This window comes from Clavelina lepadiformis, chromosome 6 (assembly GCF_947623445.1).
Source record: "Clavelina lepadiformis chromosome 6, kaClaLepa1.1, whole genome shotgun sequence".
Lineage (NCBI taxonomy): Eukaryota > Metazoa > Chordata > Ascidiacea > Aplousobranchia > Clavelinidae > Clavelina > Clavelina lepadiformis.
The window spans coordinates 2,932,545-2,958,947 of NC_135245.1; the positions used below are offsets into that span (position 1 = coordinate 2,932,545).

The window sequence follows — 26,403 nt, forward strand, 5'->3', positions numbered from 1 at the left end:
ATGATATTAGTAGTACGGTATATCAGTCTGACGTATGTGGAGTATATACTGCATAACCAACTTATGTTTTTCATAAATTGTAAGATCTGTTTCTACAATATACGTATAATTTGTGTATCGTCTATAAAAGGATTTCTGCTTTTCGGTTTTATTTATATGCTATAATTTCTAAACAAGATCGGTGGAATATGTAGCCCTCCTTGTGTTATTCTATTTTGACATTTTAACATTGATATCTAATAACAGCTTGATGTCTCCATTTCAGGGATTTCCCGTATCTGATAACACCAACGCAAAACATTATCACGACATTGGATAATGATCTTCAGAATCATGGAAAAGAAATTATTTTGCAAACATTTCTGTTACAGTTAGTTACAAGAGCTACATTTTGTTGTAAACAATGATCCGTTATTGTCCAATGCGTAAGTTGTTGTTTGGTGATGACGTGAACATAAACTGGTCAGTTTAGAAACACTTCAATTAAACATAAACTATTTGTAATTATCTCTGAACCCAATAAACCGCATAAATCTCGATAGCTTAATTTTTTGCAAAGTAGTTGAAATATTATTCGATCAAAAGTCACCAAATTAAATTAGCTCATTTTAACAGCAACGAATAGCAGCAATAAATATCCTAATGATGATATCTGAAATATATAAAAACATCTCAACGGTTTCTACCTTGACTGAATCAAACGCATGACGTTGTATTAATTGCTACTATGACGCATTTGTAAAACACTCGGGGCAATGAAAACTTTCATTGTGCAATTGGTCGTGACCACAAATGCTTTACAGCGGTTTTGAAATCTTAACAACAATAAGTTAAAGGCGGGTTTTGTTTCAGAAGTTTGTCAAATCCATCAACGGATAAACTTACATAAGAGTGAAATGACGCAAACCTGGTTCAATGCGGTACGTTATTTTCTAACGTCATTAGATTCTTTTCAAGCCACAAAATCTTTCCATTGACGTAGGATTAGATTCCAGAGCTTATTTTTATTCGCAATAATCTGAGATGTGTGACGTAGAAACCAAAAGAGAGGTGAGTGGTGATGTCACACTATATTGGAAATATTTTATCAAAGTGAAAAGCAAGATGTTTTGTTTATCAGTTTTTCTACCACTGATGATTTTGGCGTCTATAAATACAACTTCAATTGCTACCAAGACCATCATGTTAAAAGTTGATGTAGGGTTGCAAAACGATTATCAAGCTCAAGCGATCTGTTGCACTTTTTCAATCAAGAAAAAGTTTATTTTAGCTTCAGCTTGTACCAGCGTTTGTGGTGAAGATGAAGTCTACTGTGCAATTTACAGTAATTAATTTCTTATTTTTTACTGCGACACAAGGCACACGCCAGGTCACTCTAACGTGTGGGGCCGATGACAACTTGGGTGAAAGGGGATTACCCGGAGTCCCGGGCAAGAGGGGCCCCGTTGGAATACCTGGTGATCGTGGGGTAAAAGGCGATAAGGGAGATAAGGGGGAGCCCGGAGCCAGCGACACGTGGATGCAAGAATTTCGGAAATTGCAGATGAGAATCATTGACCTGGAAGATCAACTCACAAACAAAATCGGTAAAACGAGTTTTTAGCAGTGCTATTGATATATACGTATTGATATAATACTTTATAGTGCTTATAGTTTACAATATTTTTATAACGTCTAACCTGATAAATATTATTAAATTGATATTTTACAATTGCGCTAGATTTTAAGTTATTTTCTAAAACGCTTTTTCGTCAATGACGAAGACTGTAGCTAAATAATGTTCAATGGAATCTTGATATTATATTTGCTTGATGTTTTACAGATCAGCGAATTATAAATCTAACGAGGACAGGAGATTGCCAGGATTTGTTTGAGAGAGGAATGACAACAAGTGGAGTGAAGAACGTTGCCATTAATGGCAAGGTCAGAGAAGTTTACTGCGATATGGAGACGGAGAACGGCGGATGGTTGGTAAGATAATTTGGGTAAAATTTGCATATTACAATTTTTAATAACTTTTATCATTTATAGGTTTTTCATCGACGATTTGATGGAAGTGAAAACTTTTACAGAAACTGGGAAGATTATCAACGCGGATTCGGAAGGGTTGACTCAGAATATTGGCTGGGTTTGTTCTAAAACAAATAATGTGTAAAAGAAATTTTGACTTCTAAAATCGGTTGAACTTATCAATTTCCAAGTATAGATTTTCAATATTTTTATCTTTTTATAGGTTTAAATGACCTTCACCAGCTTACTAAGAATGGCAATTATCGTCTTCGGGTGGATATTGAAGATTTTGAAAACAACCGAGCATTTGCCGAATACAGGTAAGTTTTACAAGAAAAGTTATTATGTGTTTTGACACGCGAAATTCTCCTTGTCTCGTCCTTCCCGCTTATACGGCTAGTGAAAAATATTCAACATTTGCTCTTTAAAGTTGCAATAAAATAAACTCGCTTATATGGAGTTAAAAAGTAACAGTCATCCCATCATCATAGTTAAAGCAACGGCCGTTCTTGAAAAACCAAAACGTAAAATAAAAACCTCTTGTCCATAAATCTACAGCGCAATAAACTATAATTAAGGTGCGAGGTTAATAATCGTGAGCAGCGTAACATGCCTTGTAGAGGAGTTGCAGGTAATGGCGTAAACAGTGTACGTGTACAGAAAACTTATTCAAAACAATAAAAATGTCAGACGTTCGGTGAAATGTTAGTATAGACGTAGTAACACATTTTGCGTAATAATGGTCTCAATAAATACAAGTAGAAAATATGTAAAGATAAATCTAAAAACACGTCACAGTACAGTTCAAAACGAACACGCGTGTCCGCATGGTCACTATACTTAAAGATTTGTAAAGAATGAAATTCGTGTCACTCTTTAGTAGTTTATGGCATCTAAAGTTTACTAATTTTTATTATATGTACTTTAGTTCATTTCAAGTCGGGTCAGAGGATTCCAATTATCGTCTAACTGCAACAGGCTACTCTGGAAATGCAGGTATAGTTTATTGACATCAGCTTCTGTATATTTCATTAATGGAAAGGTCGTTTACATAAAAGTTGAAACCGAGCTCGTTTGCTCCACGTATTTTGAGAACTTCCAACGGTTAAACAAAAGTCTCCAAACTCTTCTGAGTGTATTTCCACCGACATAATTTGGTAAGTAAAGAGACTTTAGCAGATTTGGAAATTCAGCTCTGAAGTTACAATTTACCACAGCTAAGAAATTTCCACTTATTCATAACTTTCCATAATTTGCTCAAAACTTAGAGATCTGTTTTTGCAGGGGATGCTTTGCAACGTCACAACGGAATTCCGTTTAGTACCAAAGATAGAGATTTAGATCGATACAGTGGAAATTGTGCTACGAGTTACGAAGAAGCTTGGTGGTACAATCACTGTCATGCGGTGAATTTAAATGGGCTTTACTTGACTGGTGGACAGATCACAGCAAAGGGAATGGTTTGGTATCTTTGGAAAAACAGTCACTATTCCTTGAAGAAAGCCGAAATGAAAATTAAACCAAACTGAATCTTGTGGAAGTGTCCTCATACTTTATAATTTGCCATTGATTCTGTGTTTTTTTGTTCCATCTTGTAAATACTCTACAAATACACGGAGAAGAAAAGTTTAAAAATTGTTTAAGTTGTCCAATGTCAGATCTTTTATTTATACAGTGAGATCAGCGCTATGATGGAATCGTTCTTCAGTGATATAACATGCAATCCAATGTTCTAATTGCATTTTCAAAGCTTCCATTTGTCCCATAGATTGAGCACAAAACATAGCGCAACAAATGTTTAGTTTTAACAATTAACAAAGATAACAGCGTGTTGTCTAAGAAGGTCAGAAAACACTTGATTCTTGAAAATTGCAAATGAAAACATAAAGTTAGACGTCCAATGAAATCTGATGAAAAATGCTAAAACTAACCGGTTAGTTTGCACTCGAACATAAGCTATGATATGAAAATATGCACAATTTTAAGTAAATATCCATAAAAGGTAAAATTTTAAATCTGGCTAAATCTTTTGCATCTATTTCATAAACGATTTTAGATGCACTAAAATTCGTCAGAAAATGTCTTTCTTCTTTTAGTAATTATAACTTGTTTATAATTATTTTGAATTTATTTCTCCATGTTACGTTAAAAGTAGGTAAAAACCAAGTTTGATGTCACTTTAACGGCGAGTCGTGACACCACAAAGATTAAAAAGAATTTAATAAAAACAATAACAACGGTGCAGTAACATAATTAATATTGTTAAACTGCAAACAAATCATTCCGTGGTGTTTCGCGTCACGCGTCGTCGCTCTCAATATTCCAGAATGCGTGTTTCACCCCCCTCGGCTTGCAATAAGGCACTCCTTGGCCTTACTCGGTGTTCGGGTAAAGTCGTGTCTGCTTTTGCACACGCCGTGGTCGTTGAAGCAGGCGTGTGGCAATCCGCTCCAAACGGACTTGGATTCTCTGCTGAGCTCTCATGGGTATCATCACCAAGACCGTTTTGCTTAACGCTTGGTTGCAATGTGGCCGTTCTCTCATCATTTGGAACCCGTGAAGAAGGGCTTGGTTCTCGCGTACGCATCAAACAATGTCGGTAAAGATGTCACCTCAATTCGATGTGTTGACTGGTCCATTGAAGGATCACAAAAGTCGTGACTTTGTTTGTTATTGTAGCGGTTTACCGTGGTTGGACGCCTTTTGGTTAAGGTTTCTCGAACCACACGTTGTGCTAACTTGATGCGTTCCTTGAGCTTGTGCAGATAATGAAAGAAATGAAACTGGTGGTTTGGTGAGCCTGCTCTCAATAGGTCCAACGGTTAACGGAACGGCCTTCCGAACAGGAGGTAGTGTGGTGACACACAGGTGCTTTCATGAACAGAAGCATTATAAGGAGTCACCAGCGCAGATAAAGCTTCATCTCAGCACTTATAGTCTTTCTGGATATAAGACCGCAGCATAGAAAAAATGGTCCGATTATTCCGCTGGACTCCGCCATTTTCAGAAAGATGATAGGATGTGGTACGTGCTTTTTACGTATCAATAAAAAGATAATTGTACATTAACAACTCTAAGGGTAAACATCGAGAAAAATGAACAAATACCATAGAGCGCGATAAGAAAAAATCTACAAACAGTGTCACGTTGTTGAACAAAGAACTATTGAAATGAACACTGTAATGAAATTCAACAAAGATCTAATACTGGCAACTTATGAGCTCTGTATCAAAGCCTTAAAGAGACATCGGTCTTATAACAAATATGTACACTCAAAGCTGCAGATGGAACCATAACAAGCAACACAAAAACAACCGTCAAGATGGGTGGGAAACTACACACAACTGTATTTGCACCACTCAGACAAATAAACGATGAGAAGCAAGCCAAGACACCAAGTTTTCTACCGACGCCTGAGCTAGAACAATTACCAAACTTCGAAGAGTTCACAAATGCCGCAGCAGCATCAACACCCACTGGGAAAGCCCCTGGTTCGATAGGCAGCCCGGCTGATCTGTGACGTGTGACAAATACATCGCTCCACTTCTTTACTCAGCTCTGTGCAAGCGCTGGAACAAAAACGCATGAGACGCCGAGAATTTTTTTATATATTGCTATAAATTGCAAAGTTGATAAGGGTGATTGTAACAACCGTAGAGGTATCTCTTTGCTCAGAGTTGCTAACAAAGTTTTTGTCCGAGTAGTGTTCGCACGTTTATAAATCTTAGCACACCGTTTATAACCCGAATCACAAGGCGGTTTTAAAAACAACAAGTCATGAATTGACATTTTTTACAAGCCGACTCATTCAGGAAAATGTCGAGAGCAACAGCGCTTCATTACTTCATTCTCCTTAGATCACTACGTGATGGCACGGAAGCTGCTTTACAATTTAAAGGTTCCCTCTTGGAGAACTTTTCTGTAAACAGTTGCCTTCACACACTCATGCATGGTTTAGCAAACGCATGCGAGAAGTCACAGATCATCAGAACAAAATGCAGTTGCCAAGCAACCGATGGACAGCATCGGCCACGAAATCACAGTAAAAACAACCCTAGAAAATGTAGACTCTTACATATATGCGCCAGAGTGAAAGTTGGACGACGCCTTACACAGATGCTGTTTGCGGCGCAGCTTAGAAGTCAAGTGGCGCAACAGGATCAGGAACAGCAGCGTGCTGGAGCGTACTGGCTGCAGCTCTTTACCCTAATACTTGAAAGCACGCCAACTCAGGAATTTTTGACTTGGCCGCCGACTTCATCTCTGATTCCAGGTCCATTGTTCTATTTCTCCTGCATTTCAAAGACAAGGTGAAACGGGATAAAATACTTAAGTTCTGCTAACGAGAAACTGTGAAAAGTAGTTTTGAAAGCACAATTTTTCCGGGGAAATATTGACAGCATAAAAACAATGATTAATAAAATTACAAATTCCTTGAGAACATTATGATAGAAATATTTCATTAAACACTTGAACAGAGTAGATCAACTACAGAAAACATAGTATGATTTTGCGAGTTGTTTATCTGTCAAAAGGTTTTTGCTATGGCTTCAAACTCCGAAGGAAGTAGCATTTACATATGAAAACGTTACCGCGCTGGATGAAAGAACATTTCTACAAAGTGTACGTCAATGGCGGGATGTTGCAAATTGATCTGAGAATCATCGCTTGAGCCTATAAACATGAATGGCTCGAGTCAAAATATAGTTTACGCTAGTTTGTAGTCAAAAGTTAAGACCTTACTCCATGTTATGGTTTGACAATGTTGACGAAAATAAAACTTATCGTAGTTGCTCACAAAAAATTTAGGCTTATTCATGACATGTGTTTTTACAAAAACACCTTATGAAAGGCCAAGGTCATAAATTCCAAGAGTTTTAAAGCTACCTTGTAGTAATATAACCTGGCAAGCTCTAAACTTCTTTAAATAACTGATATAGACGTCAATCGAAAAGATTTTCAGTAAACTAAAAATTCAGAATGACTGCCTTAAAAACTTCAACCATTTAGTTACAGCACATAAAAGAACTTGCTCATCATGAACAGTTAACGAAAAAGAAAAAGTGGCAAAATCCTAAGTTTTATAAAACATATAAGATGGTAATAACACAATTGTGCTACAACATGATAGGTTAGCATGACAACCAAATGTACAAAATAAGTTCGGTTAAGTTTTACAAGTTTACATAAAATTTATCATTATCATAAGCATTTTTATCACCATCCACAAAATATTGAATGTTCAACTCACCAAACGTACCAACGCAAGCTTTCACTCTACGCTCCAATGTTGAGCTGACCAAGCCAACGCACAAGATCTCACAGCTGCGACCTTCTCAGTCATCGTTAAACTAAAATGACCACGAGTTTCTTTATTTGTCTGTGACGTCACCTGGCATTCGGCGGGGCACACGTTAATTAAAGCCTAATTTCCTGCCAAAATCATCGATGGGTTTCCTGCGGTTTATTGGGTTCAGAGATAATTCCATTTAATTGATTTTTGACAATAAACCTCCATGGCAACGATAAATTCTCTACGAGTATATAAGAAACCATCTTTTTTAAGCAATGCTTGATATTCCACATATTTAATTGGTTTTCCCCTGATTGGTAGACAAGTGACAACAAAAAAAATGTTTTTGATTCGGTGCAAATAAATCACTATTTCTTGAAGAAAACCGCAATGAAGATTGCACTAGACTAAGATGGAGTGGAGTACTGATGCGTTGTCGCTTTTCTGTGGTTTTTGTCACAAATAATAAATAGTACAAATAAGGACCAATTAAAGGATTAATTTTATTAATTATGCTGTTTCGGGTCGTTTGTGAAAACGATAAGTAAGCCTTTCTTGTTCTCACTTCGGACAAAATGATAACAGGAGAAATAGCGCAAAATTATGGTGAAGTGATTAGTGATAAGGATTACTGACAAATAGTGGAAAAAGTCTTAATTGCACACAGGAAACAGAATAGTCACCATAAATAAACAAAATTTTGCTTCCAATGACTTACCCAATTATACTTTAATTGAGAGCCAAGCAATGTTTGTTACCTATAACGGTCAAATATTTACCTATTTACTTTAATTCATACATAGTATGATTTTGCGAGTTGTTTATCTGTCAAAAGGTTTTTGCTATGGCTTCAAACTCCGAAGGAAGTAGCATTTACATATGAAAACTTTACCGCACTGGATGACAGAACATTTCTTCAAAGTGTACGTCAATGGCGGGATGTTGCAAATTGATCTGAGAATCATCGCTTGAGCCTATAAACATGAATGGCTCGAGTCAAAATATAGTTTACGCTAGTTTGTAGTCAAAAGTTAAGACCTTACTCCATGTTAAGTTTCGACAATCTTGACGAAAATAAAACTTATCGTAGTTGCTTACAAAAAATTTAGGCTTATCCATGACATGTGTTTTTACAAAAACACCTTATGAAAGGCCAAGGTCATAAATTCAAAGAGTTTGAAAGCTAACTTGCAATAATATAACCTGGCAAGCTCTAAACTTCTTTAAATAACTGATATAGACGTCAATCGAAAATGTTTTCAATAAACCAAAAATTCAAACTGACAGCCTTAAAACTTCTACCATTTAGTTACAGCACAATAAAGAACTTTCTCATCATGAACAGTTAACGAAAAGGAAAAAGTGGCAAAATTCAAAGTTTTATAAATCTTATAAGATGGCAATAACACAATTGTGCTACAACATGATACGTTATCGTGACAACCAAATTTACAAAATAAGTTAGGTTAAGTTTTACAAGTTTACATAAAATTTATCATTATCATAATCGCTTTTATCACCATCAACAAAATATTGAATGTTCAACTCACCAAACGTACTAATACAAGCTTTCACTCTACGCTCCAATGTTGAGCTGACCAAGCCAATGCACAAGATCTCACAGCTGCGACCTTCTCAGCCATCGTCAAACTAAAATGACCACGAGTTTCTTTATTTGTTTGTGACGTCACCTGGCATTCGACGGGGCGCGCGTTAATTAAAGTCTAGTTTCCTGCCAAAATCAACCGCGTAAAACGCTAAACGAGTAACTTTGAGTTTAAAACCGCAATCTATGATGTCCATGATGTCTACGATGTCCAGAGAAAATAAAATAAAAACCATCAAAGTTGAAACCATCAATAAATTTCAAGATGGAAACATTGACATAATTATTTTGTCGTTTTACATTCATGAGACTTTCAATTTTCTGTATGACGTCATACTTACGTAGTAATTCGCGTCAGAAGGTTATCATAATAAACGTCACATAAAAGCAAACCAGTAAACACTTCTTTCCTTGCCATAAACAAAGTGTTTTCGGCAAAAAATACAATCTATAACAAAAGACAAAAACGTTTCGCATATAGAAAACATCATGCTGCGTGTTTGTGAGAGCGTGTGTATGTTAATTTATGATGTTGTTTATTTATTTATTAACTTAGTTCATGGTGTTGTTGGCAAAATTCATTAAACGATTTATTTCTTCACCGCTTCTGCATTTCAACATTTGGAAAATTTATGTGAATTAACTAATCTTATATTTTCGATAATTATCATGAAACTTTGAGGAATGTGTTGTAAACCAGAAAATTTTTTCAATATTTACCAAGTTAACTTTCAAAATTGGTTAATGAAATAGTGTAAATTTTTTGTTGATAAACACAACTTGCTACCTTTACTTGAAAAGGACAAAAGGGCTGTTTTCTTTTTGTGAAGGTTAATTAATATCAAATTTTACGGTTTGGTGACACTTAATCACGCGACACTTAATCACGCGACGCTTAATCACCGACACATAATCACTAGGACATTTAATCACGCGACATTTAATCACACATTTACAATGTTTATTTACATTTACAATTTACAGCAATGTTATGCATGGGAAATGTAAGCAACTGCACGAAGATAGACTAAAATCTCGCTTGACAGATAACGGTCAACTGTGTTTTGCACACGCAGTTTCAGTGCTTTGTACCGCATTGGAATAGAAGGTTGAGTACCAGCAATTCCTTGCAGAAACGTTGCACGTTGCATTTGAATGTCTTTTTCAATTCCCTGTATGAAAGTCCACAATGTCGGGTGGTGGCATTGAAAAAGCACTTGGAGAACAAACCTTCGACTGCATTTGTGGTTCTTGCAATGCAACCTGCTCCGGCTTCGTAATGATTCCAACTTTCGATTGGAAAGATGGCTGAGCCGTAATTTTCACCACGTCCCGGACGTCGTCTGCCTCTGATATATGTGTGTTCGAAATACGAAAGCAGCTCAGGCATCTTCTCGTGATCGGGCATGCTATCAGCTAAGATCAGAAATGACTAGACTACGTCAGAGGAAGGGACCATGGCTAAGGTTGGTAAACACCGAACAGCTGTTCTTAATTCGTCATTAGACTCGTAGTCACATTTCATGCCAATTTCATTAACTTTGCGCAGGACGCTTTGCGTTAGGTGGAAATAGAAATGTTCTGAAGAGATGAAATAGAAATGAAAAATAGAAAATGTTCTAAAAGAAAGACTAATAGCCTTTGGCTTTAGGCCAACCTTAAAAGCAATCCACATCGCCATCCCCACAGAGAGATGCACACGAGCTTGAATTACTGAATTTTCCTCACGCTTTTCCGACATCCAAGTGATTATGTGTCGCGTGATTAAATGTCGCGTGATTAAGTATCCAAGTCGCGTGATTAAATGTCCTAGTGATTAAGTATCCAAGTCGCGTGATTAAATGTCCTAGTGATTATGTGTCGCGTGATTAAGTGTCCTAGTGATTATGTGTCGGTGATTAAGCGTCGCGTGATTAAGTGTCGCGTGATTAAGTGTCGGTACACCAAATTTTACTGTAGAACTATAGCTTTCTTTCTGCGCTACGTATAGAAAGAAATCACTTCGTATAAATCGAAATCTCATCGTTAACAATAACTCAAACAATCTATATCTTATGAACGAAGTTCCATTGCGTGCCATGTCACTGACACAAAATGTTATTATATCACTGATTTTACTAATAAGTCAGTAGAAGATCGAACATTTAACCAAATGTAACAATTTTGTATTTCGTGTGTTTCTGGCATTTGCAAGCTACGAGAAAAAGTACAGGAAAAAATGGTAAAGCATCTTTTATTTTACACCAGCAAGTTATCTCGCAGTATCAAACTCATTTTGGTTTAATCTTCATTTCGGCTTTCTTCAAGGAATAGTAATTACCCTTCCACGGATACCAGCACATTCCCTTTGAATTGTCCTGTCCACCGGTCAAGTAAGGACCATTCCAGTTTGCCGCATGGCAGCGATTGTACCACCACGCTCCTTCGTAATTCTGAGCGCAGTGAACTTCGTGTCGATCTAAATTTCTGTCCTTGGTACTAAACGGAAGTCCGTTGTGACGTTGCAAAGCATTCCCTGCAAAAACAGGTCTCCAATTAATGAGTGATTTCTAAGCACGTGTTATTTGCTGAACGCCTCCCAGTGGTAAGTTATTAATTAAGAGTAAATGTCGCCAAACTGCGGGGCCCTGTTGCCAGCCATAACGCCTTTTATGAATTAATGACTAACTTTTATACCATAATCTCTACCACAGTACTCATCCCATTTTAGTTTTCATTTTGATATTACGGTCGGGGTCCCCTGCGTTAAGGTTAGGATTTCTTAAAGCGATAGTAATAACAAATTCATATTATGAATTTAGGTAGCTTATGACCTTTCGATATAAAATATAAACACGTTGTGGTAAATAAAGTGAATAATGAAATATACAGAAGATGTAGTGTCGTGTCTGACATTTTAACACTTTTTAATATTTTTGTTATTACTCTCCATTGCCGTAACTTTAGAACCTGATCCCATTCCCTAAAAACACTTTCCGGTCAACTTCAACCTTGTTTGAACAAAATGTTGATTTTCATTTAAATGTTTTTTATTCATTCGAGATTGATTCCCGTAGGTTATCACAATTTCGGGATAATGTCAAGTGAAGAAGTATCCATTATAAAAGTGCAACGGGACAGCGTTGTGGCCCCGTAACTTTGACCCTTAACGTCCACTGCCATGAACACTGAAGAGCTCTTTTGCCTGATATTTTTCTGGATTATGGTCGCCCTGGAGCATCTGATGTATTTCATTAAAACACAACAAGGATTTATCAGTTTTTACGCAAATTTCACAGTTTCCGAAGTAAGGGCTGCATAGAAAAGTTTAAATTCAATGTGACAGATGTAGTGTCTGACACTTTGTTGCGGACATTTTTCTGTTTTTGTATTGGAATAATGCTGCAAAGCCGTACCGCTCATCTATATTAGTGTACACTTGTGGTTTTGATTACAATTTCTCTGCCTCGTGCTTTTATGTGCAAATGCAATGAACCATACGAAGCAATGAATCGTTCAGCGTCGTTCAAGCGCAAACAAACTTAAAGGCAACAGTTCGTGAGAATCAGCGCAAACCGAAAACTCTAAAAATTTAACAATGACTCAAAAGTTCATCCATTGCGCCGGGACAATAAATTGCCAACATCAACTAACAATGGTAAAAATTAACTTTGTCACAAATGATGTCACTGAATCGTGGTTAATTTAATCTAAAATTACCTAATCAAGGAAACTCACTTAAACTGTAACAACCAGCAGCATAAAACACCTTGATGTTAATAGTTCAAATTCAGAAAAACAAATCCACTGGGTTTCCCACGACCGAGTCAAACGTATGACGTTGTATTGCTGCTATGACGCAATACTTGAAGAAACTCTCGACGCAATGAAGAGTTTATTCTGCAGATGATCGTGACCACAATTGCTTTACAGCGGTTTGGAAATATTAACAACAACAAATCAAAGGCCTGTTTTGTTTAAGAAGTTTGTCAAATCCATCAACGGATTAACTTACATAAGAGTGAAATGACGCAAACCTGGTTCAATGCGGTTATTTTCTAACGTCATTAGATTCTTTTCAAGCCACAAAATTTTTCCATTGACGTAGGGTTGGATTCCGTAGCTGATTTTTATCAGCAATAATCCAAGATGTGTGACGTAGGATGCAAAATTGATGTGAGTGGTGACGTCAAACAAAGTTGGAAATATTTTATCAAAGCGAAAAACAAAATTTTGTTTGTTTATCATTTTTTCTACCACCGATGATTTTGGAGTCTATAAATACGACTTCATTTGCTACCAAGACCATCATGTTAACAGTTGATGTAAGGTTGCAAGACGATTATCAAGCCCAATCGATCTGTTGCAGTTTTTCAATCAAGAAAAGTTTTATTTTAGCCTCAGCTTGTATCAGGGTTGGTTGTGAAGATGAAGTCTACTTTGCAGTTTGCAGTAATTAGTTTCTTATTTTTTACTGCGACACAAGGCACACGCCAGGTCACTCTAACGTGTGGAGACGATGACAACTTGGGTGAACGGGGATTACCCGGAGCCCCTGGTAAAAAAAGGCCCCGTCGGAACCCCTGGTGATCGTGGGGGAAAAGGCGATATGGGGGATAAAGGGGAACCCGGGGCCAGCGACACGTGGATGCAGGAATTTCGAAAGTTGCAGATGAGAATCACTGACCTGGAAGATCAACTAACAAGCAAAATTGGTAAAACGAGTTTTTAGTAGTGTTCTTCATAAATATTTATATAATACTTTATAGTGCTTAAGGGGTCATGTCCCAATTCAAAGAGATAGGCTTTTCAATGCAAAGTACATTAAATTAAGAAGCTACCATCGCAAAACTACATCATAAATCTATCCTGAATTTTGGCTTGCAACGAGATCTAGGTTATGACAGCCTACCGTTTTAATTTGGACAGAATCCATGTACTCAGTTTTCTATAACAACTGCCTAAGCTTTACAACAAATTTTTAGCTTAAAATTTTAGGACAAATACTCCAAAATACCAAAAATTCAAACCCACACAAAATTTACAACTTAGCCTAGACCTGGGACCAGCTATCGCCAAAACAATAAAAAACCAGTCCACTTCAACGTCACATGCTCATTGGACCGGAAAATTTTTTACTTTTTTTAATATGACGCTTTGAGTGCGATATTGTCACAATCACCGTGTTGCCGGCTCAAAATTGTCTTTCTATTGGGAAGTGACCCTTTAAAGTTTACAATACTTTGATAACGTCTAACCAGATAGATATTATTAAATTGATATTTTACAATTGCGATAGCTTTGAAGTTATTTCTTAAAACGATTTTTCGTCAATGCCAAATACTGTAGCTAAATAAAGTTCCGTGAAATGTTAATATTTTACTTACTTGATGTTTTACAGATCAGCAAATAATTAATTAATCTAACCAGAGCATCAGTCGATTGCCAGGACTTGTTTGAAAGAGGAATGGCAACAAGTGGAGTGAAGAGCGTTGCCATTAACGGCAAGGCCAGGAAAGTTTATTGCGACATGGAGACGGAGAACGGCGGATGGCTGGTAAGATTATTTGGGTAAAGTTTGCATATTACAACTTTTCATAACTTCCTTCATTTATAGGTTTTTCATCGACGATTTGATGGAAGTGAAAACTTTTACAGAAACTGGGAAGATTATCAACGCGGATTTGGAAAAGTTGACTCAGAATATTGGCTTGGTTTGTTTTTAGACTTCTAGAATCGAATTAAACTTCTAAAATCGGTTGAACCTATCAATTTCCAAATTTACATCTTCAAGGTTTTTTCTGCTCATAGGTTTAAATGACCTTCATCAGCTTACTAAGAATGGCAATTATCGTCTTCGGGTGGATATTGAAGATTTTGAAAACAACCGAGCATTTGCCGAATACAGGTAAGTCGTACTTGGAAAGTCATTGTGTGCAGCTTTTGTCACGCCAAATTCTCCTTATCTCGTCCTTTTCGATAATACGACTAGTCAAAAAATTTCAATATTTTCTCTTTCAGCTTGTTATAAAATAAACTCGCTTACATGGAATTAAAAACAACAGTCATCCCATCATCATAGTTAAAGCATCGGCCGTTTTTCGAAAACCAAAACGTAAATTAAAATCCTCTTGTCCATAAAACCACAGCGCAATCAACTATAATTAAGAGACAAGGTTAAGAATCGGTGATAGCGTAACATGCCTTGGGGAAGAGTTGCAGGTAATGGCGTAAACCGTGTACAGAAAATTTATTCAAAACAATAAAAAGTGTCACAAGTTCGGTAAAATCCTAATAAAAACGTAAAGTCACATATTTTACATAAAAATGGTCGCAACAATATGAGTAGAATATAGCTAAATATACATCTAAAAACACATCACAGTACAGGTCAAAACGAACACGCGTGTCGGCATGGTAACTAAAATCAAAGACTTGTAAAACGTGAAATTTGTGACACTTTTTAGCAGTCAATACTTATGTCGTCTAAAAGTTGTACATTATATTTCAATTCATTTGTAGTCGGGTCAGAGGATTCCAATTATCGTCTAACTGCGACAGGCTACTCTGGAAATGCAGGTATAGTTTATTGACAACAGCTTCTGTATATTTCATTAATGGGAAGGTCGTTTACATAAAAGTTGAAACCGAGCTTGTTGGCGTCATGTATTTTGAGAACTTTCAACGCTTAAACAAAAGTCTCCAAACTCTTCTCAACATATTTTCGCATAATCTGGTGAGTAACGGGATTTCAGCAGATTTGGAAGTTCAGCTCTGAAGTTCAGTTTACCACAGCTAAGAACTTTCCACTTATTCATCACTTTCTATAATTTGCTCAAAGCTTAGAGATCTGTTTTTGCAGGAGATGCTTTGCAACGTCACAACGGACTTCCGTTTAGTGCCAAGGATAGAGATTTAGATCGACACAGAGCAAATTGTGCTACGCTTTACGAAGGAGCTTGGTGGTACAATCGTTGCCATGAAGCAAATTTAAATGGGCTTTACTTGACTGGTGGACAGATCACAGCAAAGGGAATGACTTGGTCTTCATGGAAAAACAGTCACTATTCCTTGAAGAAAGCCGAAATGAAAATTAAACCAAACTGAATGTGGAAGTGTCTTCATTCTTAGTGGAAGTGGAAGTGTCCTCTTATATATTGCCATTGATTCTGTGTTTTTCGTTGCTTATTGTAAATATTTTACAAATAAACTGAAGAAAAAAGTTTAAAAAAAGGTTGATGTTGTCCAATGTCAGATCTTTTATTTATGCAGTGAGATCAGCGCTATAATGGCATCGTTCTTCAGTGAGGAAACATGCAATCGAATGTTCTAATTGACATCTTCAAAGCTTCCATTTGTCCCATAGATTGAGCAGAAAACATAGCGCAACAATTGTTTAATTTTAACAATTAACAAAGATAACAGCGTGTTGTCTAAGTACAGAAAACAGTTGCTTCTTGAAAATTGCAAATGAAAGCATAAAGTTAGACGTCCAATGAAATCTGACGAAAAATGCTAAAACTAGCCGGTTAGTTTGCGCTCGAACATAAGCTATGATATGAAAATGATATGGGCAGTGTAACATGCCTCGGGGAGGAGTTTTAGAATAAAAAGTAAAACGTCTACGTGTATTTAAAACTCACCCAAATGATAAAACGAGTCACAAGTGGCACCTGGGTAAGACATTAGTACTACACAAAGTCACTCGCATTGCGTGTGGAAACTTAGGTGTTTGCAGATTGTGCTGAATACTTTATTATTACCATGTTCACTTGCTTGAAAATTTTATCGCTCAACGTGGCGGGGGTGAGAAAGCCGCAAAGAGGAGAAACTATTTTAATTTTCTTATTGGCTATTAACTTGGTGGTTGATCAAACAAAATTTATTTAAGTGGAAATATTTCACAAATATGTGTATTTTTGTATTTCTGTTTGCATGTTTTAGAAAAACAATATATGTTCACGTTTTATATGCTTTGTGTATATGGTTATGTATTTGTCTTACCTGGTATTAGTAAAAGAACAAAAAGACATACGTTGGTACTCTGAAGGTTTACTTTTGTTTTGATATAATTTTTTGATATTTTTTACACGTGCTTTCGCAAACATAAGCTTGCTTCTTCAGGTGTACTAAGAAAATGGTATTAGTAGTACGGTGTACAAGTCTGATGTATGTGGAGCATATACTGCATAACCAACATATGTTTTTCATAAATTGTAAGATCTGTTTCTACAATATACGTATAATATACAATATACGTGTATCGTCTATAAAAGGATTTCTGCTTTTCAGTTTTATTTATAAGCTATAATTTCTAAACAAGATCGGTGAAATCTGTAGCCCTCCTTGTGTTATTTTCAATTTGACATTTTAACATTGATATCTAATAACAACTTGATGTCTCCATTTTGGGGATTCCCCGCATCTGATAACACCAACGCGCAACATTATCACGATTTTCAGAATCATGGCAAAGAAATTATTTTGCTAAACTTTATGTTACGGTTAGTTACAATAGCTATATTTTGTTGTAAATAATGATCCGTTATTGTCCAATGGGTAAGTTGTTGTTTGGTGATAATGTGAACATAAGCTGGGCAGTTTAGAAACATTTCAATTAAACATAAACTATTTGTAATTATCTCTGAACACAATAAACCGCGTAAACCTCGATAGCTTAATTTTTTGCAATTTAACTGAAATGTTATTCGATCAAAAATCACCGAATTAAAGTAACTCAGTTTAACAGCAACGAATAGCAGCAATAAATATCCTAATGATAATATCTGAAATATATTAAAACAACTCAACATTTTCTACCTTGACTCAATCAAACGCATGACGTTGTATTGCTACTATGACGCATTTGTAAAACACTCGGGGCAATGAAAAATTTCATTCTGCAGATGGTCGTGACCACAATTACTTTACAGCGGTTTTGAAATCTTAACAACAATAAGTTAAAGGCGGGTTTTGTTTCAGAAGTTTGTCAAATCCATCAACGGATAAACTTACATAAGAGTGAAATGACGCAAACCTGGTTCAATGCGGTTATTTTCTAACGTCATTAGATTCTTTTCAAGCCACAAAATCTTTCCATTGACGTGGGTTGGATTCCGGAGCTGATTTTCATTCGCAATAATCGGAGATATGTGACGTAGAAAGGAAAATTGAGGAGAGCGGTGACGTCAAGCAATCTTGAAAATATATAGCAATATAGTAATCTTGAAAATATCAAAGCGAAAAACAAGATGTTTTGTTGATCATTTTTTCTACCACCGATGATTTTGGCGTCTATAAATACGACTTCAATTCCAACCAAGACCATCATGTTAACAGTTGATGAAGGGTTGCAAGACGATTATCAATCTCAAGCGATCTGTGGCAACATTTTAATCAAGAGCAGGTTTATTTTAGCCTAAGCTTGTACCAGGGTTTGTCGTGATGATGAAGTCTACTTTGCAGTTTGCAGTAATTAATTTCTTATTTTTTACTGCGACACAAGGCACACGCCAGGTCACTCTAACGTGTGGGGACGATGACAACTTGGGTGAAAGGGGATTACCTGGAGCCCCTGGTAAAAAAGGTCCCGTTGGAATACCTGGTGATCGTGGGGTAAAAGGCAATAAAGGTGATAAAGGGGAGCCCGGAGCCAACGACACGTGGATGCAGGAATTTCGAAAGTTGCAGATGAGAATCACTGACCTGGAAGATCAACTCACAAATAAAATCGGTAAAACGAGTTTTTAGCAGTGTTATTCATAAATATTGATATAATACTTTATAGTGCTTCAAGTTTACAATATTTTTATAACGTCTAACCAGATAGATATTATTAAATTGATATTTTACAATTGCGATAGATTTTTAGTTATTTTCTAAAACGATTTTTCTCAGTGACGAATACTGTAGCTAAGTAATGTTCAATAAAACCTTGATATTATACTTACTTGATGTTTTACAGATCAGCGAATAATTAATCTAACCAGAGCATCAGGCGATTGCCAGGATTTGTTTGAAAGAGGAATGACAACAAGTGGAGTGAAGAGCGTTGTCATTAATGGCAAGGTCAGGGAAGTTTATTGCGACATGGAAACGGAGAACGGCGGATGGCTGGTAAGATTATTTTGGTAAAATTTGCACATTACAATTTTTAATAACTTCCTTCATTTATAGGTTTTTCATCGACGATTTGATGGAAGTGAAAACTTTTACAGAAACTGGGAAGATTATCAACGCGGATTTGGAAGAGTTGACTCAGAGTATTGGCTGGGTTTGTTCCCAAACAAATAATTTCAATAGAAATGTGCAAAAGAAATTTAGACTCCTAAAATCGGTTGAACCTATCAATTTCCTAGTTTAAATCTTCAACGTTTTTTCTGCTCGTAGGTTTAAATGACCTTCACCAGCTTACTAAGAATGGCAATTATCGTCTTCGAGTGGATATTGAAGATTTTGAAAACAACCGAGCATTTGCCGAATACAAGTAAGTTTTACAAGGAAAGCCATTATGTGGTTTTGACAAGCCAAATTCTCCTTATCTTGTCCTTCAATCAACTCGCTTATATGGAGTTAAAAAGTAACAGTCATCCCATCATCATAGTTAAAGCATCGGCCGTTCTTGAAAAACCAAAACGTAAAATAAAAACCTCTTGTCCATAAAACCGCAGCGCAATCAACTATAATTAAGAGACGAGGTTAAGAATCGGTGGTAGCGTAACATGCCTTGGGGAAGAGTTGCAGGTAATGGTGTAAACCGTGTACAGAAAATTTATTCAAAACAATAAAAAATATCACAAGTTCGGTAAAATCCTAATAAAAACGTAATTAAGTCACATATTTTACATAAAACTGGTCGCAACAATACATGTAGAATATTGCTAAATATACATCTAAAAACACATCACAGTACAGGTCAAAAAGAACACGCGTGTCGGCATGGTAACTGCAATCAAAGATTTATAAAACGTGTACATTGTGACACTTTTTAGTAGTCAATACTTATGGCGTCTAAAATTTGTACATTATATTTCAGTTCATTTGAAGTCGGGTCAGAGGATTCCAATTATCGTCTAGCTGCGACAGGCTACTCTGGAAATGCAGGTATACTTTATTGACAACAGCTTCTGCATATTTCATTAATGGAAAGGTCGTAGACATAAAAGTTGAAACCCAGCTCGTTTGCTCCATGTGTTTTGAGAACATCAAACGCTTAAACAAAAGTCTCCAAACTTTTGTGAGTGTATTTCCACTGGCATAATCTGGTGAGTAACGGGATTTCAGCAGATTTGGAAGTTCAACTCTGAAGTTACAGTTTACCACAGCTAAGAACTTTCCACTTACTCGTCACTTTCTATAATTTGCTCAAAGCTTAGAGATCTGTTTTTGCAGGGGATGCTTTGCAAAATCACAACGGACTTCCGTTTAGTACCAAAGATAGAGATTTAGATCGATACAGTGGAAATTGTGCTACGAGTTACGAAGGAGCTTGGTGGTACAATACTTGCCATTGGGTAAACTTGAATGGGCTTTACTTGACTGGTGGACAGATAACAACAAAGGGAATGGTTTGGCTTCCATGGAAAAACAGCCACTATTCCTTGAAGAAAGCCGAAATGAAGATTAAACCAAACTGAATCTTGTGGAAGTGTCCTCATTCTTTATATTTTGCCATTGATTCTGTGTTGTTTTGTTCCATCTTGTAAATACTTTAGAAATACACGGAAGAAAAAAGTTTAAAAATTGTTTAAGTTGTCCAATGTCAGATCTTTTATTTATAGAGTGAGATCAGCGCTATGATGGCATCGTTGTTCAGTGACGTAACATGCAATCGAATATTCTAATTGACATCTTCAAAGCTTCCATTTGTTCCATAGATTGAGCACAAAACATAGCGCAACAAATGTTTAATTTTAGCAATTAACAAAGATAACAGCGTGTGGTCTAAGAAGAGCAGAAAACACTTGCTTCTTGAAAATTGCTTATGAAAGTACAACGTATAGTAGACGTCTAATGAAATCTGACGAAAAATGCTAAAATCAGTTTTATCTCTACTTCATCTCCACGACAAGGTCAAACGGGAGATGAAGCAGCTCCACCTTGACACTCTTCGCAAATACAACTCTCTTGTAAAGATTTGGAAGACGTTATTAATATTCAATGAATCCGTGTCTACTATGGAGGCAGCATATAAAACATCACACAGCTTAAAGGTATTTATGATTTTATTAAACAGATCGTTAAAACAAAGAAGGGTTTCTTTCACCCTTACCTAGCTCGTACGTAGGTAACGCAGCCCCTTGAAGCTCTTTAGACTTTAATGGATATTATTTTTAGTCTAGAAGTTTTATGTTAGGTTTAATTAATTCTTTGTTAGAATATTTAAGTTCTACTAACGAGAAGCCGTGAAAAATAGTTTTGAAAGTACGATTTTTCTGGTGAAATAGTGACAGCTTAAAACAACTATTAAGAAAAATATAAATTTCTTATAGAAATATTTCACTAAACACTTAAACAAAGTAGATCCATTACAAAGAACATAATCTTATTTTGCGAGCGGTTTATCTGTCAAAAAGATTTTGCTACAGACAAAAGTAGCATTTTAAGTATCTATATGAAAACTTCACTGCGCTGGATGACAGAACATTTCTACAAAGTGTACGTCATTGGCGGGATGTTGAGAATTGATCCGAGAATCATCGCTTGAACCTATAAACATTAGGCCTATTTGCTCGAGTCAAGATATAGTTTACGCTATTTTGTAACGAAATTTTAAAGTTAAGACCTTATTCCGTGTTAAGTTTCGACAATGTTGACGAAAATAAAACTTGAAATCCTATAACAGTTGCCTACAAAATATTTGTGCTTATTCACGAGATGTGTTTTTACATAAATACTGTATGACAAGCCAAGGTCATAATCAAACCAGGTTGAAAGCTAACTAGCAGTAATATAACCTGGCAAGCTCGAAACCAGTTTGAATGACTGAAATAGACGTCAATCGAAAATGTTTTCAATAGACCAAAAATTCAAACTGACTGCCTTAAAAACTTCAACCTATTTAGTTATAGCACAATAAAAAACTTGATCATCATGAACAGTTAACGAAAAGGAAAAAGTGGCAAAATTCAAAGTTTTACAAAGCATTCAAGATGGCAATAACAAAACTGTGCTACAACATGATAGGTTAGCATGACAACCAAATGTACAAAATAAGTTAGGTTAAGTTTTACAAGTTTATATAAAATTTATCATTATCATCAGCATTTTTATCACCATCAACAAAATATTGAATGTTCAACTCACCAAACGTACCAAGGCAAGCTTTCACTCTACGCTCCAATGTTGAGCTGACCAAGCCAACGCACAAGATCTCACAGCTGCGACCTTCTCAGCCATCGTCAAACTAAAATGACCACGAGTTTCTTTATTTGTTTGTGACGTCACCTGGCATTCTACGAGGCGCGCGTTAATTAAAGTTTAGATTCTTGCTAAAATCAACCGCGTAATACGAAAAGGAGTAACTTTGAGTTTGAAGCCGCAATCTATGATGTCTATGATGTCTAAAGAAAATTAAATAAAAAACATCAAAGTTTACGAAAGAGACTTCAAGATGAAAACATTGACGAAATTATTTTGTCGTTTAACATTCACAAGACTCTCAATCTTTCTGTATGACGTCACGCTTGCGTAGTAATTTGCGTCAGAAGGTTATCATCATAAAAGTCACATAAAAGCATACCAGCAAATACTTCTTTCCGTGCCATAAACAAAGAGTTTTCAGCAAAACAAAAACAATTTATAACAAAAGACAAAAACGTTTGGCATATAGTGGGCATTATGCATGTTTGTGGCAGCGTGTGTATGTTAATTTATGAATTGGTTGGCAAAATTGATTATGCGATTTACTTCTTCACCGCTTCTGCATTTTAACATTTGGAAAATTTTTGTGAATTAACAAAACTTACATATTCGATAATTATCGTGAAAACTTGAGGAATGTGTTGTAAATCAGCAAACTGTTCCAATATTTACCAAGTTAACTTTCAAAATTGGTAAATGACTTAGTGTAGTTTTTTGTTAGGTATACATAACTCGCTACCTTTGCTTGAAAAGCACAAAAGAGCTGTTTTCTTTTTGTGAAGGTTAATTAATATCAAAATTTACTATAGGACTATAACCTACTTTCTGCGCTTCGTAGAGCAAATTTTATCGTTAACAATAAATCAAAGAATCTATATCTTGTATATGGAGTTCAATTGCATGCCATGTAACTGACTCAAAACGTCATTATATCACTGATTTTGATAACAATAGAAGACCGAACATTTAACAAAATTTAGCAATTTTGTATTTCGTGTGTTTCTGGCATTTGCAAGCTACGAAAAAAAGCACAGGAAAAAATGACAAAGCAACTTGCATTTCACACCAGCAAGTTATTTCGCAGTATCAGACTCAGTTTGGTTTAATCTTCATTTCGGCTTTCTTCAAGGAATAGTAATTACCCTTCCACGGATACCAGCACATTCCCTTTGAATTATCCTGTCCACCGGTCAAGTAAGGACCATTCAAGTTTGCCGCATGGCAGCGATTGTACCACCAAGCTCCTTCGTAATTCCGAGCGCAGTGAACTTCGTGTCGATCTAAATCTCTATCTTTGGTACTGAACGGAAGTCCGTTGTGATGTTGCAAAGCATCCCCTGCAAAAACAGGTCTCCAATTAATGAATTTCTAAGCACCTGTTATTTTCTGAATGCCTACCAGTGGTAAGTTATTACATAAGAGTTAATGTTGCCAAACTGCGGGCCCCTGTTGCCAGCCATAATGCCTTTTATGAATTAATGACTAACTTTTATACCATAAACTCTACACCCAATACCCATCCCATTTTAGTTCTCATTTTGATATTACGATCGGGGTCCCCTGCGTTAAGGTTAGGATTTCTTAAAGCGATAGTAATAACAAATTCATTTTATGAATTTAGGTAGCTTATAACCTTTTCATATAAAATATGAACATGTTGTGGTAAATAAAGTATACCTGCATTTCCAGAGTAGCCTGTTGCAGTTAGACGATAATTGGAACCCTCTGACCCGACTTCAAATGAACTTAAGTATAAACAGACTTTAAACGCCAATGACTACTTGAAGCGCACAATGACTTTTCGAGTACGACTTACCTGTATTCGGCAAATGCTCGGTTGTTTTCAAAATCTTCAATATCAACCCGAAGACGATAATTGCCATTCTTAGTAAGCTGGTGAAGGTCATTTAAACCTATAAAAAGATAAAAATATCGAAAACCGAAACTCGAGGTTTGATATGATCAAACGATTTTATTACGGTATGTTTTTAAACATTTCCTTGCAATTTGTGTTTTACAACAAACCAACGGCTATTAAGCGACAAAAAAATATAAGCTAAATTTCTAGCCGTAATGTCTATACTATAGACTCTATGTATACTCTATACTACTAATATACTCTACACTCTACTAATATACTCTCTACTCTATATAGACTGAATAGCAATTTGTATTTTAGAACAAACCAAGCCAATATTCTGAGTCAACTTTTCCAAACCCGCGTTGATAATCTTCCCAGTTTCTGTAAAAGTTTTCACTTCCATCAAATCGTCGATGAAAAACCTATAAATGAAGGAAATTATAAAAAATTGTAATGTGCAAGTTTTGCTCAAATAATCTTACCAGCCATCCGCCGTTCTCCGTCTCCATGTCGCAATAAACTTTCCTGGCCTTGCCCTTAATGGCAACGCTCTTCACTCCACTTGTTGTCATTCCTCTTTCAAACAAATCCTGACAATCGCCTGATACTCTGGTTAGATTAATTATTCGCTGATCTGTAAAAAGTTGTGTAATTGCAATTTCAAGCTTTCACTGAATCTACATTTACAATGTTTTTCAAATGCATATAAATATAGCAACAAATGAAAAATAAGTTGCAATACATATAGAATTTTTAGAATAATTATCTAATACCATCCATTTAATGATAAAAATATCTTTATTATAAGCAACTGATAAGTTCGTTTTACCGATTTTGTTTGTTAGTTGATCTTCCAGGTCAGTGATTCTCATCTGCAATTTTTGAAATTCCTGCATCCACGTGTCACTGGCTCCGGGCTCCCCTTTATCCCCCATATCGCCTTTTACTCCACGATCACCAGATATTCCAACGGCGCCTTTTTTACCAGGGGCTCCGGGTAATCCCCGTTCACCCAAGTTTTCATCGTCTCCACACGTTAGAGTGACCTGTCGTGTGCCTTGTGTCGTAGTAAAAAATAAGAAATTAATTACTGCAAACTGCAAAGTAGACATCATCTTCACGACAAACCCTGGTACAAGCTGAGGGTAGAATAAACTTTTTCTTGCTTAAAATGGAGCAACGGATCGATTAAGTTTGCTAATCGTCTTACTACCCTACGTAAGCTTTCAATATGATGGTCCTAGTATTAGCAACTGATGTCGTATTTATAGGCGTCGAAGTCGTTCACAGTGAAGAAAATGAGCAAAGCATTTTGTTTTTCATTTGAATGGAATCTTTCCAACGTTGTTTGACGTCACCACTCACCTCAGTTTATCTCTCTACGTCACACACTTCGGATTATTGCGGATAAAAATCAACTCCGGAATCCAAACCTTCGTCAATGGAAAATTTTTCTGTCTTGAAAAGAATCTTATGACGTAAGAAAATAACCACATGGAACCAAGTTTGCGTCATTTCACTGCTATGTAAGTTAATCCGTTGATGGATTTGACAAACTTCTGAAACAAAAGCTGCCTTTAACTTGTTGTTGTTAAGATTTCAAAACCGCTGTAAAGCATTTGTAGTCACGACCACCTGCACAATAAAAGTTTTCATTGTCTCGAGTGTTTTACAAATGCGTCATAGTAGCAATACAACGTCATGCGTTTGATTCAGTCAAGGTAGAAACTGTTGAGTTGTTTTTATAAACTTCAGATATTATCATTAGGATATTTATTGCTGCCATTCGTTGCTGTTAAAATGAGTTAATTTAATTAGGTGATTTTTGATCGAATAAAGTTTTAATTAAGTTTGAAAAAATTTTCAGCTATCGAGATTTACGCGGCTTATTGGGTCCAGAGATAAATACAAATAATTTTTTTTTAATTGGAGCATGTCTAAAATGACAATGTCATATTCACATTATCACCAGACAATAGCTTATCCAATGGACAATAACTCTCCATGGCAACGATAAATTCGCTACGAGTAGGAATCCATCTTTTTTAGGCAATGCTTGATATTCCACATATTTAAATGGTCTTCATCTGGTTGGTAGACAACAAAGAAATGTTTTGGACTCGGTACAAATAAATCACTATTCTTTTAAGAAAACTTCAATGAAGATTGCACTAAACTGAGATGCGGTGTAGTCCTGATGCGTTGTCGCTTTTTTGTGTTTTTTGTCACATCTAGTAAATAGTACAAATAAACACAAAATAAAATTTTAATTGTTAATAAATGTGCTGTTTC

At 36.0% G+C, this 26,403-nt stretch overlaps 4 protein-coding genes across 7 annotated transcripts; 3 read left to right on the forward strand and 1 right to left on the reverse strand.

Moving 5' to 3' along the window:
- The first annotated feature begins 1,170 nt into the window (after positions 1 to 1,170).
- On the forward strand, positions 1,171 to 3,639 carry LOC143463471 (microfibril-associated glycoprotein 4-like). Of its 2 annotated transcripts, none has more exons than XM_076961953.1 (6): positions 1,171 to 1,586; positions 1,823 to 1,923; positions 2,032 to 2,128; positions 2,234 to 2,330; positions 2,939 to 3,006; positions 3,295 to 3,639. In XM_076961953.1, the coding sequence occupies exons 1-6, from the start codon at positions 1,301 to 1,303 to the stop codon at positions 3,537 to 3,539; spliced, it is 894 nt and encodes a 297-aa protein (XP_076818068.1). In that variant the 5' UTR covers positions 1,171 to 1,300; the 3' UTR covers positions 3,540 to 3,639. The 2 variants fall into 2 exon arrangements, with proteins under 2 accessions (XP_076818068.1, XP_076818067.1); XM_076961952.1 differs by having other exon boundaries at positions 1,172 to 1,586; positions 1,823 to 1,971.
- Positions 3,640 to 13,176: 9,537 nt separating this feature from the next.
- On the forward strand, positions 13,177 to 20,611 carry LOC143463135 (microfibril-associated glycoprotein 4-like). 2 transcript variants are annotated; one of them, XM_076961516.1, is made up of 6 exons: positions 13,177 to 13,603; positions 18,853 to 19,004; positions 19,065 to 19,161; positions 19,278 to 19,374; positions 19,924 to 19,991; positions 20,280 to 20,611. In XM_076961516.1, the coding sequence occupies exons 1-6, from the start codon at positions 13,408 to 13,410 to the stop codon at positions 20,522 to 20,524; spliced, it is 855 nt and encodes a 284-aa protein (XP_076817631.1). In that variant the 5' UTR covers positions 13,177 to 13,407; the 3' UTR covers positions 20,525 to 20,611. The 2 variants fall into 2 exon arrangements, with proteins under 2 accessions (XP_076817631.1, XP_076817629.1); XM_076961514.1 differs by lacking the exon at positions 13,177 to 13,603 and adding an exon at positions 18,236 to 18,621 and having other exon boundaries at positions 20,280 to 20,603.
- LOC143463136 (techylectin-5B-like) lies at positions 14,803 to 16,121 on the forward strand. Of its 2 annotated transcripts, XM_076961518.1 has the most exons (3): positions 14,803 to 15,110; positions 15,411 to 15,467; positions 15,751 to 16,121. In XM_076961518.1, exons 1-3 carry the CDS (start codon positions 15,089 to 15,091, stop codon positions 15,993 to 15,995), a joined length of 324 nt encoding a protein of 107 aa, XP_076817633.1. In that variant the 5' UTR covers positions 14,803 to 15,088; the 3' UTR covers positions 15,996 to 16,121. The 2 variants fall into 2 exon arrangements, with proteins under 2 accessions (XP_076817633.1, XP_076817632.1); XM_076961517.1 differs by having other exon boundaries at positions 14,803 to 15,467.
- A 2,680-nt stretch (positions 20,612 to 23,291) lies between the features above and the next one.
- LOC143462352 (microfibril-associated glycoprotein 4-like) lies at positions 23,292 to 25,711 on the reverse strand. Its single transcript, XM_076960482.1, has 6 exons — positions 24,941 to 25,711; positions 24,594 to 24,745; positions 24,437 to 24,533; positions 24,067 to 24,163; positions 23,928 to 23,995; positions 23,292 to 23,587 (listed from the first exon to the last, which is right to left on the reverse strand). Exons 1-6 carry the CDS (start codon positions 25,224 to 25,226, stop codon positions 23,343 to 23,345), a joined length of 945 nt encoding a protein of 314 aa, XP_076816597.1. The 5' UTR covers positions 25,227 to 25,711; the 3' UTR covers positions 23,292 to 23,342.
- Positions 25,712 to 26,403: the final 692 nt, after the last annotated feature.

Coding starts and splice junctions, on each gene's coding strand:
- LOC143463471 (XM_076961952.1), top strand. CDS start 1,301: ATGAAGTCTACTGTGCAATTTACAGTAATTAATTTCTTATTTTTTACT. Junction 1,587..1,822: donor TCAACTCACAAACAAAATCG/GTAAAACGAGTT, acceptor GATGTTTTACAG/ATCAGCGAATTATAAATCTA. Junction 2,129..2,233: donor TGACTCAGAATATTGGCTGG/GTTTGTTCTAAA, acceptor ATCTTTTTATAG/GTTTAAATGACCTTCACCAG.
- LOC143463136 (XM_076961517.1), top strand. CDS start 15,368: ATGTCGTCTAAAAGTTGTACATTATATTTCAATTCATTTGTAGTCGGG. Junction 15,468..15,750: donor AGGCTACTCTGGAAATGCAG/GTATAGTTTATT, acceptor CTGTTTTTGCAG/GAGATGCTTTGCAACGTCAC.
- LOC143463135 (XM_076961514.1), top strand. CDS start 18,333: ATGATGAAGTCTACTTTGCAGTTTGCAGTAATTAATTTCTTATTTTTT. Junction 19,162..19,277: donor TGACTCAGAGTATTGGCTGG/GTTTGTTCCCAA, acceptor TTCTGCTCGTAG/GTTTAAATGACCTTCACCAG. Junction 19,375..19,923: donor CGAGCATTTGCCGAATACAA/GTAAGTTTTACA, acceptor ATTATATTTCAG/TTCATTTGAAGTCGGGTCAG.
- LOC143462352 (XM_076960482.1), bottom strand. CDS start 25,226: ATGATGTCTACTTTGCAGTTTGCAGTAATTAATTTCTTATTTTTTACT. Junction 24,746..24,940: donor TCAACTAACAAACAAAATCG/GTAAAACGAACT, acceptor AACTTTTTACAG/ATCAGCGAATAATTAATCTA. Junction 23,588..23,927: donor AGGCTACTCTGGAAATGCAG/GTATACTTTATT, acceptor CTGTTTTTGCAG/GGGATGCTTTGCAACATCAC.